We start from the raw sequence: 13,997 nt of genomic DNA, 5'->3' as shown, positions 1-13,997 counted from the left end.
CAGTAAGGACTTGGCGGTTACAGGCCAAGTAAGCATCTCGGGAATCGCGATGCGCGGTAAAGGTGCGCACCAGCTCTCCACCCAGAATCAGCCAATGAGGAGTAAGGACACCGGCCCAAAAGCCCTATATAAACGCGAGTCGCGGAGTCTTGGATCACTTTTCCTTGAGCAAGCGGCTGAGTACCAGGGAACTCGAAAACAAGCTCGAGGAACCAACGAGTGCTAAAAAGATAGTGCTGAAGATAGAAGAGGCTGATTTTCAGTCAGCCAAGGCCGCCGTAGGGTACTGTTGAATTAAATTCAAAGTACCGATTTCGACTCATTTTGGCAAGTCAAAGTCTCCAGTCAACCAGGGATACCGTGGAATACTGTTTGAAGTAAAATTCAAACAGCGTCGACTTTGACTTACTTTGGCAAGTCAAAGTCTCCAGTCAACCAAAGACACCGTAAAGATCTTACAGAGGACCAGTAGGACAAACAGCAGATACCCGATATTGGAAATTTACCTTACAATTATATTATTTTATTATATGTATTATTAACGATAAATAAATGATATTTATTTATTTCAATTGGAAATGATCTGAGGGTTTAATTTAAGAAACCTACCATGGAATCCTGGAGCCCGCTGAGCTCACTCCGATAATTATAAATTTATTATGTTGATCGTTAGTTTTGTTCAGAAATAAGCAAAATAAACGTTACATAATAATTAATAATAAAAAATTATAAGAAATTTTTTTTGTATAAAATTAAATTTTATATAAAAAAAGTTTTGATTAATTTGGTAAATATTTATAAGTAGGGTCAGTAATTTTTATTTTTATTTTTTTGAATGAAATTTATATTTGATTTTATTGGTTTTTAAGTAGATTTCTTAGAAATCAATCTTTTGCATTGGTCCTAATGTCGTAATTTACTCGGAATTTTGTCATAATATCTCTCAACTAGTCGAGTAAAGCTCAAGAATAACGTTAGTTAAAAAATTTATATATTTGAGTAATATAACGCGGGATGTTGGCGCGATTGTGTCTACAGTTCTTGACGGATTTAGATGAAATTTGTTACACATATTCTTTGGATAATAACCTTGAATGAGTTTGAAGATGAGCGAAATCCATCAATAAATTTAGAAATGCCAGCTTCATTGATATATAACTTTTAATTAAAAAGAGGTGGCTAATTTTTGATAAATTCATGTGAAAGTTCATGAAATTACCTTTAATTTGACGCATATAACCTTTAATTACCTTTAATTACCTTTAATTTGACGCAGAGCCAGAAGGGCGAAGATATTGAGATGCGCCCTTCTTGCATTAGTAACGCGATATGTAGTTATTTGTACAACTATTTATGTAATTTTGGGAAGTAAATAAATAAATAAATAAAATAAATCAATAAATTGAATCATTTTCTGGCAATGTGTAATACAACCTACTAATGTATGTTAAAATAAATTTCATTTCCTATCAAACGAAAGTTATTGAGACAAGATGATAATTCATTCTATGAAATCTACCTTTCATTTCGGATGTAGTCGAATCGCGTCTTTTTTATACAAATAATGATTTTTCTAATTCTTGGTTGATAAAAAGAAATGATCGATTTTTGATTAAAATTTTAGTCTAAACTGTTGAAAGATTAATCCTGGGATCAATTACTGGAAAATATAATCCGAACAAAAACAGTTTCACTGTAAAAAAAAAAATCGCACCAAGTCCACGTTCATAAGACTATTAAGAAAAAAAAATTTTATTTCTTTACAAAAAGATATAAAATAAAAAATTAAAAAATCCAAGTAACCGATATGATTATATATGAATTTCGGAAATTAAAAAAAATTTTGTTGTAAATTTAAAAATTAAAAGAAACAATTTTGGAACGTATTTAGTGTGCGTGGTTACAAAATATTTCACTTTTTATGAAATTCGTAAAATCTATTTACTAGGACTTTTAAAAAAAATTGAAGTACACAATGACGTACACCAAATCCGTTTTGATTTTTTTAACTGCCGAGTTTAAATTAATTTTTTCATGTAATTATATGATCTATTTTTTTTTTAATTAACAATATATGAAATATTTATAAAATTAAATAATCGAAATTAATTGTATGCTTTACGATATTTAAATAATGGGGGTCAATAACTAGTTCATAATTTTTATGGTGAATCTGAAGATATTACCACAAACAAAATTCATCGATATTTATATTTGATTGATTAAAAAAAATGAAATCATAACTTTGTCTCTTATAGTGTCAATAATTGGGGCTTTTACCTTATATGTTAATTTATCTAAACTAATTTTATGATGAAAATTTCACCATAAAATTTACTTGAATTTTGTATTCTAACTCATAATTTTGTTAAATGATAATAATTTTATAATTCTCAATAAACCAGATTTGAAAAAAGTTTGGAAAATCCAAAAGTGCACGCCTCATAACGCTCATTCATTTTTTAAGAAAAAATAAATTGTGTAACTGATAAAAAAAAAGAAAATTATAATTAAGTAATTTCTTACAGTATTTTTTTTTTTTAAATATCAGCGCCCTTTTTTCTTGTTATATGCGCACGCAGTCTAAAAAAATCTAGCTTTATCAAGTGGCGCCATAGTTTTCACGTGACAAATAAGAAAAATTCGTTTGTCTTTGTACGGTTATATCGTAATAAATTTTAATAAAAATTTAATTAAAAAAAAAAATACGTAAACTAGGCTACTGATATGAAATACGGACCCAGTTCATCGCATTCGTAAACTAATAAAAAAGGTCCGGTCTTGAAATATCAATTTGTTTGGGAGTAATCATTGGTACATCCAAAATGGGGTGACATCCGGACGTCCACGTAAAATTTTTTTCAAAACGTTTTTTTTTTTAAAATAGCTACATGAAATGATTTTAGAAAGTAAAAGATGGTTTAATTTAAGTGTTTTCTCCGTGTACATCTACTTATATTATTGTATAAGTGTAATATGGTTGTGATAGAGACATTTAAAGATCACAAAATTGCTTGACCTTGACGAGTCGAGTATAAAGCACAACCTCACGCGCTTCGCGCTATGAGGCGTGCAAAAAAATTTTCATTTAATTTTTATAATTTGAATTGATCGCGGCGACTTTGGGCGACTTTAGCGCCGAAAAGAAAGTCTGGGTACCCTGATACATACTCGGTAGTCTGGCTTGAGAACGGAACTTGGCGCCAGACTCTATCGAGTCTTGATTAAGAAAATTGAATAAAAATTAGAGACCGGGTTTTTTTGATAAATTTTTCTCATCAGCTTTGAAAAGACAATTTTAAGAAAAAATTCATTGAAAATTCCAAATAAATTTACAATATAACTAATTAAAAAAATTTTTTAACTGTAAATGATTCAGAATCTTTCCGGTGAATAAAAATACCCGGTAAGATTAATCAGCGTTAAGTTTCCTGATGAATGAAGCTAACGTAACACAGTAAATATTTATTCCAGACGACCTTCTCAACTTACCCAGAGTCTTGATTCTCGAACCAAAAACGATCCGAGTCACGTAGGCGTATAAATTGCTCTTTAATAACCGTAGAAAATAGCTCGCCAGGCCCGTCAATGGACTCTAACATCCCGCCGACGTAGACGTCAATGTTGTTGAGGTTGTTGTCGTGAATTTCAATTAATTCTCGCAACAAATCCGGGCGTTTGGCAAATAACTCGGGGTTTATATCATTCCAGGTAGTCTTTCTAGGTAAATTGAAGTAAGTACGTGCAGTATTGTAATCAGGTAGCCCGTTGTCACGTCCACGCATGATATTGAGCGCTCCAAGGTCGCGCCGTGAAAATTCCATCGGGCCAAATAAATTATTTCTGATATCATCACTCAGTAAATTGTCTTCTCGTTCGGCTAATTGGGATGCCATACCCATTATTAGTTCTTCTATTGTATTATTGGAAACAACTTCCTGTATTAACATTGAATTATTATAAATTATCAATCATTGGTTATTATTTATTTATTAGTAATAATAATTACTGATTATAAATAAGATGAATTAGCTACTTGTTGCAGTCAATTACAATAAAAAAGCGCTTCTAAAAATTTTAGAAAATTTTTTTTTATAATTCATGGCTACAAAAATTATAAAACAATTTTTAATGTCAGTGTCATAATTTAATGATTATGTGACTAATGTAATTACTATGTGACTTCTGAGATTTACAGATTATAAATAATAAAACTTTTAATGATTTTTTGATATTTATGACACTATACATAGTTTAGGCACTTTTTTTGAACAATAAACTACGTCTAAGAATTGTTTTTAAAAAATTGCACTTAGAATTTTTTAGATCACCTAAAGATGGAATTTTTTAAATAAATTTTTCTTGCCATAATTTAATAGTTAAAAAATTTCTAAAAATTATCAGATGTCTCTCATTTCACTATCATAAATTTTTTTCATAATAATTTCAGTTATAAAATTCTAAAAAAATTTCTAATGTCTGCCAACTTCAGTGTTATATAACTAGCAACCTGCAGTCACTATTTGACTTCCGAGATTTACGGATGATGAATAAGAAAATTTTGGCTTAATGATTTTTTGATATTTATGACACTATACATAGTTCGGGTACTTTTTGAATAAATTTAAAAAATAATAGTGCTGTCACAGGATCAATTACAAATAATTTAATGGTCAAATGTGACGGAACAAATTTATAGAACCAACAAACTATTAAAAACTCCTCCAAAAACTTGACATAAAAAATTGACTACTAAAAAATATATAAAACCAAAAGGCACTAATTCTTATCAAGACCTTTCTGATGATACCAAATTAAACTATAAAAATTCTTTTAAAAATAATAATACGCTCGTCACAAAATTTTCCTTACTCTCTCAATTATTTAAATCATAAATGACTATCGCTGAAAAAATATCAAACCTAATTTACGATAAAGATATACCCGTTAAAAATTTTTCTTAGTCTCTTATTATATAAATTAATTTTTGACATAAAACCACATTGACTTGTACAAAACAAAATAAATAAATAAACAAATTTTGTTTATCGCGAAATTCTAATCTATTTATAATTACTTCGAAAACTCATCATAATAAATTAACAATTTTAGAAAAGGAAATGAAACATTTAAAAGGCACTAATTCATATCTTGGCCTTTCCAATGATACTAAATTTAATTCAAAAAACTCATTTTATCATATAAATATGCTGGACAAAATTCTTTTTACACTTTCTATTATATCAATATGAAAGAATCAATTACAAATAATTTAATGGACAAATGTGACGGAACAAATTTATAGAACCAACAAACTATTAAAAATTCCTCCAAAAACTTGACATAAAAAATTGACTACTAAAAAATATATCAAACCAAAAGGCACTAATTCTTATCAAGACCTTTCTGATGATACCAAATTAAACTATAAAAATTCTTTTAAAAATAATAATACGCTCGTCACAAAATTTTCCTTACTCTCTCAATTATTTAAATCATAAATGACTATCGTTGAAAAAATATCAAACGTAATTTACGATAAAGATATACCCGGTAAAAATTTTTCTTACTTTCTTAATTATATAAATTAATTTTTGAGATAAAACCACATTGACTTGTACAAAACAAAATAAATAAATAAACAAATTTTGTTTATCGCGAAATTCTAATCTATTTATAACTACTTCGAAAACTTATCATAATAAATTAACAATTTTAGAAAAGGAAATTAAACATTTAAAAGGCACTAATTCATATCTTGGCCTTTCCAATGATACTAAATTTATTTTAAAAAACTCATTTTATCATATAAATACTAGTCAAAATTTCTCTTATTCTCTTAATTATATAGATAATTATACTCACATTAGAATCCCACCAAGTACTGCACAATCTTATTGCCGGTTTTCCTGTACGGGTCATTAGAAAGTTACACTTATCATCGCGCCGATAAATTCCAGGTGGTATGAGGGTATGTCCAAAACGAAATGCCGCGCTCTGGAACATATGACTGATACCCGGATGTATGTCTGGCTTGTAGCCCTGATAATCTGGTAATTTTTCTCCCAGTAGCGCCGGCAAGTACTCGTACATAATAATGTTCTAGAATAAATAAATAGATAATTAATTAAATAAATAAATAAATAATTTAACCGGCATTAAAAAAACATGAGCGAGCGCGAGACAGAAAACATTAAGCAATAATGATCTAGTTCCAGTCTAGTAGCTCAGTATTGAGTGTGCAATTAAGTTATTAAGTACCTGGATTGTTCCTACAACTATTCGACGTGTGCGTTGGAAAATATCTTCGTCAGACATAAATGGATTTTCCCGCTGGACACGACCGGCAATGACATTGTGCCACCGGTAGAAAATTATTCCGAAGGTTAACAAGGCTGGATGTTGATTTGTTCGCGGATCTCCTAGTACTTGAAAAAAGTTTTTACTTCATTAATCTGACTTTTATTATTTTTATTCTTCATTTGTTAATTAATTAATTAATTAAAGTAATTTTTAATGATACTCACAGTAAAGACGTTCAGGATTTAACATCCTCATTACACTAGGCGCCGCATTGTTGAACAACGGCGCTCGCATCGTATTCCGAACTGGGAACTGTCCCATTGGTTCGGTTACGAAACTCCCGTTTTTAAAAGTTCGCATTGTGTTCGCCCAGGCTTCACTGCTGGAGTAAACAAAGCTGCCATCTATCCACGATGTCACTTTGTTAATCTAGAATCAGAAAGGTTCTAGGAACTTACAAATTGGATGAAACTTTCTAGGAGATTGTTTTAGTTAATTACTCGGCTTCAAAATGTCGTAAGTTAATCATTTTTTTTTTAATTAGCTCTGTCAATTTTTTTAACTTCCCGCTAAAAATCTCAGATTTTCAAAAATCGGGAAGTTATTGTTTTCACCCCGTTTTGCAAAAATCGAGTTTTCATTAGATCTCGACGTTTTGAGGTCCTAGGAAGCTTTCCTGACTATTCCCGCGAGGGTGTCACTATGTCTGTATGTATGTGTGTGTGTGTGTGTAAGTATGTAAACCTCTTATAATTTTTGAACGGTTGAACCGATTTCATCGCGGTTGGTGCCATTCGAAAGGGCTTCGCCAAACTTAGATTTCCTGAGAATTTGAACCGATTCGGACCGATAGATTTTGAGAAATTTTGAAAAATCTCAAAAAAAATTAGAAAAAAATCATTTTTGACAGTGGTTTTTTTGGAATATCTTTTAAACGGCTCGATCGATCAATTTCAAAAACTAATCAGCTCTTAATGTCAAAAAACCACGCCGATCGGCGCTAATCCGGTCAAAATCGGTTGATTCGTTCGAGAGATAGCGTGAACGAAATAAAACCGAAAAAAACCGAAAAAACTGTTTTTTTCACATAACTTCGTCATTTCTTCTCGGATCGTTTTTGATGATATAGAATAATTTCAGAGGTTAAAAAACCGCGTCGATTGCCGCCGAAAACGTGGAAATCTGTTGATTAGTTCGAGAGATATCCTCGACGAAATATTTGGAAATAAGGATTTTTTCAACATAACTTCGACATTTTTTGGAATAACTTTCAAACAGCTCTACCGATCGATTCCAAAAACTAATCAGCTCTTAACATCATAAAACCACGTCGATTGCCACCAAGCTGGTCAAAATCGGTTGATTCGTTCGAGAGATATCGTGAACGAAAGAAAACCGAAAAAAGTGTTTTTTCAGAGTTACTCCGAAATTTCTAGTTTGACCAATTGAAACTTAGAAATTATTTATAAGGCTTAAAAATCTACGTAGAATGCCGCCAACCGCGTAAAAATCGGTTCATTCATTCAAAAGTTATTGCGGTATGAACATTCAAAAAATAGTGTTCCATGAAACTTCTATCAGACTTTTGAGCTCAAAGAGCTCAAAAGCATAGAAAAGGTATCTTTTTGAGCTCGGAGAGCTTAAAACAATACACAGATTGTACTTTTGAGCTCGAAGAGCTCAAAAAAGCGGCCAGGTATTAACGGAATTAGCGGGAAGTTGCAGGGATGGCCTTTAGGGTCAACCGTTTTCCTAATTTTTTTTAATTACAACTAAAGAATTATTTAAAAAATTTCCACTTGTGATTTTTTTTAATTTTCACATTTAGAATTTTTTTATAATTATTTATGACACTGAAGTTAGCAGACGTCTAAAAATTTTTGATTTTTTTTTTTAATTAAATTTCAACTAAAAAGATATTTCTAAAAAACTGCACTTATAATTTTTCAAGTTTTTTACATGTGAAATTTTTTTTTAATTGTTTAATTGAAATTTTTTCAATAAAAAATTTCTAAAAATTTTAAAATGTCAGCTAACTTCATTTTCATGATTATTTAATTGCTATTAAATTATAAAAAAATTTCTAATGTCAGTTAACTTCAGTGTCTTACTTTTGTGATACTGTAGTCAGCTGATAACTGTCAATTTTTTTAATTTAAAAAAAAAATCAATTACATAAAAAAACAGTGATATTGAAATCAGCTGATGAAAATTAAAATAGCAGATATTTAATCATTTTTAATAATAGTAAAGTCAGCCGACGTTTTTAATTTTTTGATTTTTTTTAATAATTAAATTAGAACAAAAAAATATTTTTTTTAAATTACAATTGTTTTACAAATGAAATTTTTTTTTTTTTAATCATGTTTTTAATGAAAAAAAATCTTAAAAATTTTTAAATGGATAATTTAATTTTCATTAACTTTTAGAATTTAAAAAAAAAATAAATTAGTGCAAAAAAAATTAAAAGTAAAAAATTGACATCTAAAAATTTTGCAAAATTAAAAATGCAATTTTTTAAAAATAATTTTTTGGAAGAAAATTTTTTTATTAAATAAAATTAAAAAATTATCAAGCGACTGCTAACTTTAATGTCGTAATCGGCTGATATTAAAAAATATTTTGGTTATTTTCTTTAATTAATTTAAAATTGAAAAAAATTTTTTTTTAAATTGCACCTAAACCTAGTTCTTTAAATTTTCTACTTGTGAAGTTTTTTTTTGACTTTTTTTTAATAATAAATATTTTCAAAATTGACAAATGTCTGCTAACTTCAGCTCCATAAAAAAATTCTAAAAAACTTTCACTAATTATTTATTTTTTTAATTTTCACATGTGGAATTTTTTAATAAATTTTTTTTTTATAATAATTTAATTGCTATAAAATTATAAAAAAATTTCTAATGTCAGTTAATTTCAGTGTAATTAATAAAAATGATACTGAAGTCAGCTGACGGTTGTCGATTTTTTTAAAAAATCAATTCCAACAAAAAAATTCTTTCAAAAATTTTTTTTTTTAATTATTACATGTGGAATTTTTAAATAATTATTTTTTTACAATAATTTAATTGCTATAAAATTATAAAAAATTTTTTAATGTCAGTAAACTTCAATATCATCAATAAAAAATAATTAAAAATTATTTTAGAGATATTATCAGCGCAAAAAAAAAGAAAAGGCCATTCGGCAGCCGAAATGGAAGTAGATTTCACATAAAGCAAATTTTAATTATAAATATTAATAATTTATTTATTTATTAATTATATATAATAATAACATAATTCATTTATTCATTAATTGGAGTAATAGAATCTACTATTTACTAAAAAATTTCATTAATAACCTATTAACTACTATCTACTAAAAATTTCATTAAAAACCTACAGACGAATAGGTTATTTTAAGTTTAGGTAAATAAAATGACATGAAAATTGAAGCTTGTTTAATGGGCTTTAAAATGAAATTTACAAAAATTCGATAAGTTATTTCATTCAAAAGTTATGCGCGAAAGAATCTGCCAAAAAATGAATTTTTAGGATTTTGAAAATTTTGAAACTCTGTAATTTCTGAACTACTTGACCGATTAAGCTCATCTTTGAACTTGGCTTTGGTAATCGTCTAAAAATGAAGTATGTTGAGTTTGAAACGGATCCATTATGAATTAGAGACGCTATCGTCCGGATAATCCGCGTTATATTGTATATATATATATACTAGCCATTACCCGCCCGCTTCGCGTGGCGTACAATATACGCCAGGCGCGAAAAATATTAATTTTGTTATCTAACTACGTATACAAATACACGGAGTGATCATATAATGGTACATGATCATCTATTAGGGCTTTTACCTTATATAAAAATTTTTAATTTTTTTTATATTTAATGCCTTCTTATTATCTTTTAGGAATTGAATTTTATAATTTTTTAATTAACGCCCACGCAAGGATTTGTGAGGGTGGCATTTCATAAAATTCATTCTTTACAGCTCAAAAACTCCAAAAAAATCAATCTGGCCAAGTTTCAATCCTTTAGCTGCTATAGATTAAAAGGTACAATTTCTTTTAATTTTACGCCCACGCACGGACATGTGGGGGTAGAATTTAATGAAATTTATTCTTAACAGCTCAAAAACGCCAAAAAAGCATTCTGGCCATGTTTCAAAGTATTAATAGCTATAGATTGAAATTTACGAATTTTTTCTTAATTTGACGCCCACGCACGGGCACGCCAGGGGGGTGGAATGTCACAGAATTCGTTTTTAAAAAATTTCTAAATGTAATTTGAAACATTCTGACCAAGTTTTGAACTATTAAAAGCCATAATTGAAAAATATGAATTTTTTTTCGCAACCCCCCTTGTGGGTGGAATTTCGTGAAATCCGTTCTTAGCTGACCTCTACTTGGCAAAAGGAATATTCCTGCCAAATTTCAAGTCTCTAGGTCTTATAGTTCCAGAGATATCGTGATGAGTGACTATCTATATCTATAGAAAGTCTCCTATATATATATAGATATATATATATATATATAAATACATACATATATAAACTTTTGAACTAATGGCATTTTCTGAACCAGCTTGACGAACTGAGTCAGGAAATAGCAAAATTTTTCAAAAGTTGCGTCATGAGGACAAATGCAATAGTTAGATTTCTATGAAATCTACTAAAAATTAGGAAAACGGTTGACCCTAAAGGCCATCCCTGCAACTTCGCGCTAATTCCATACTTAGGCGCTTAAAATTGCACCAAAGACGTTTTTGAGCTCTTCGAGCTTAAAAATACAATTTATGGGTTATTTTGAGCTCTCCGAGCTCAAAGAGATTGCTTTCCTATTCTTTTGAGCTCTTCGAGCTCAAAAGTCTGATAGGGATTTGATGACACTATTTTTTGAATTTTTAAACCGCAATAACTTTTGAATGAATAAACCGATTTTCACGCGGTTGGCAGCATTCAACGCAGTTTTTCAAGCCTCACAAAGAATCTTAAATTTTGAATTGATCGCGCTAGGAATTTCGGAGTTATTCCGAAAAAACACTTTTTTCGGTTTTCTTTCGTTCACGATATCTCTCGAACGAATCAACCGATTTTGACCGGACTGGTGGTGATCGACGTGATTTTTCAAGGTTAAGAGCTGATTAGTTTTTGGAATTGAACCATAAAGCCGTTTAAAAGTTATTCCAAAAAAACCACATTTGAAAAAAATTTTTTTTTCAGTTTTTTGAAGATTTCTCAAAATCTATCAATCTGAATCGGTCCAAATAGTTTTCAAAATCTAAGTTTGGTCAAGCCCTTTCGAATGGCACCAACCACGATGAAATCGGTCAAGCCGTTCAAAAGTTATAAGCGGTTCACATACTTTCACACACACACACACACACACACACACACACACACACACACACACACACACACACACACACACACACACACACACACACACACACATACATACAGACACCGTGACAACCTTGCGGGGATATTCAGGGAAGCTTCCTGTGACCTTCAAACGTCGAGATCTGATGAAAACTCGATTTTTGCAAAACGGGGTGAAAACAATAACTTCCCGATTTTTGAAAATCTTCGAATTTCTTAGCGGGAAGTTAAAAATATTTTTTATCAATAATCTGGAACAGTAAATAATAACTTACCTGTTCGCGAGGACTATTGGGACTGTGCCCAGTTTTGCGATCGTAATCAGCCCGTAGAAACGGAATATATTTATTGCCCTGGCAATCTTTATCAAAAATAAAATCGCATTTTTCAACTTCTATCCGATGGAATTCAATAGGGCACCCGCTTTCGCTCGCCATTATAATTTCAGCAGTAACCAATTGACCTAAACAAAAAGTATAAAAGTTTGCACAACATTTTTTCTAACCAGCAACTATTTATTACATTACAATAATAATTATAATTACAGTAACAGCTGAAAAAAAAAAAAAAAACTATTGTTATCTTACCGAAGAATGCAAATAGAGCAGTTTTATTTTTAATTGACGCAATACCATCATCGCCTTTCATAAACAAGTCGCTCAGCTTTCTCGGCGATGCTCTGTCCTGGCCGGCCATCATATAGACGCCGTCTGCGTATGCCGAGGGTCCTTTCCTGATCAATCTGTTGTCTGGAAAGCGAATCAAATAATAAGTCGAAGAATTACAAACATAAAATCATAATCTAAATTTTGTTGTTATTACCAACAGATCCCCAGTCGGGGTGCGCAATGTTATTGTACCATCCATCATATCTTTGCTTCTCGACATATCTTCCTCCATCTGAAACACGACCACGTAATACCATTGAAACAATGAAATTATAAATAAAAATACATAAATAAATAAAAGTAATTTAGTAAAGTACGGTCGCTGCACTCAAAGATTTATGGAAGATAAGTACCGTCTGTTCCTTTTTTACCTTTGTTTAATACTCTCATGCTTAACTTGGGAAGAAACGTTTATTATTTATATTTAGATTTTTTTAGCCTTGGGACAAATCCAAATTTATTTATTATATAAAACATCAAATGTCCTCAATTTTTAGATCAAAAAGGTAATCATTTTTTTATTCTAATTTTATTTATCATGAATAAATTAAATTTAGGACTTTATTATTTTTTATTTTTTTTTAACATAAAATTATTTTTTTTCAAATTAAATTTTCTGCTTTTTTTTTATAATTTATTTGTGAAAAAATTCTTAATATTACTCAATAAATACTAAAATAATTCTTATATAAATATGATATTAAAGTAAGCATTCACTTAATTGTTTTTTAACAAAATAATTTGTTAAAAAAAATTATGTCTTTAATTTTTTTTAATTTCTACATCAATTTTCTTTATCATAATTTATATGTTAAAAAAAAATCATTCTTTCATTAATTTATTTTTGAATAAATTAAATTTAGGACTTGATCATTTTTTAATTTTTTTTAACAAACAAATTCTTTTTTTTTAATTAAATTTTGTGCTTTTTTTCATTTATCTGTCAATTTTTTTGCATAATTTATTTGTTAAAAAAATTCTTAACATTATAAAAGAGATGCTTAAATAATTTTTATATAAATAAGACATTAAAGTTAGCAATCACTTGACCATTTTTTAACTTTTTCAACAAAAAAATTTATTAAAAAAAAATTATATTTAAAATTTTTTTTAATTTTCTACGTCAATTTTTTTTTGTCATAATTTATTTGTTAAAAAATCATTTTTTTATTAACTTATTTTTATCTCAATTTTATTTATTATGAATACATTAAATTTAACACTTGATCATTTTTTAATTTTTTTTTTAAATTCAATTTTTTTTTCATTTCTCTGTCAATTTTTTTTTTTTTTTTTTTTTTCATAATATATTTGTTAAAAATTTTTTTAATATTATGAAATAAATGGTGAAATAATTTTCATATAAATATGACATTAAAGTTAGCAATCACTTGACCATTTTTAAACTTTTTTAACAAAAAAATTATTTTAAAAAAAATTACATTTTTAATTTTTTTAAATTTCTACTTGTCAATTTTTTTTCTATTTTTTTTTTTTTTGTCTTAATTTATGAATTAAAAAAATATTTTTAATATTATTAAATATGTGCTAAATTAATTTTTTTATAAACATAACATTAAAATTAGGAATCACTTGATTTTTTTCACCAAATTTTATCCAAAAAATTATTAAAAAAAAAAATTAATCTTT

General features: G+C 28.5%; 1 protein-coding gene across 1 annotated transcript in view; it reads right to left on the bottom strand.

Annotated features, from left to right (window-relative positions):
• LOC123265286 (dual oxidase) overlaps positions 1–13,997 on the bottom strand; it is a 32,742-nt gene that overhangs the window by 18,029 nt on the left and 716 nt on the right. Inside the window, exons 2-8 of the mRNA XM_044728972.1 lie at positions 12,502–12,579; positions 12,267–12,428; positions 11,955–12,142; positions 6,528–6,732; positions 6,262–6,428; positions 5,866–6,102; positions 3,493–3,938 (exon numbers count right to left, since the gene is read on the bottom strand). Coding sequence (XP_044584907.1) covers positions 3,493–3,938; positions 5,866–6,102; positions 6,262–6,428; positions 6,528–6,732; positions 11,955–12,142; positions 12,267–12,428; positions 12,502–12,579 — 1,483 coding nt within the window. The remainder of the gene's footprint in view (positions 1–3,492; positions 3,939–5,865; positions 6,103–6,261; positions 6,429–6,527; positions 6,733–11,954; positions 12,143–12,266; positions 12,429–12,501; positions 12,580–13,997) is intronic.

Source organism: Cotesia glomerata, linkage group LG5 (genome assembly GCF_020080835.1).
Source record: "Cotesia glomerata isolate CgM1 linkage group LG5, MPM_Cglom_v2.3, whole genome shotgun sequence".
NCBI classification, from domain to species: Eukaryota; Metazoa; Arthropoda; class Insecta; order Hymenoptera; family Braconidae; genus Cotesia; species Cotesia glomerata.
The sequence above is the reverse complement of the archived record's forward strand: the minus strand, read 5'-3'. Positions and strand labels throughout refer to the sequence as shown.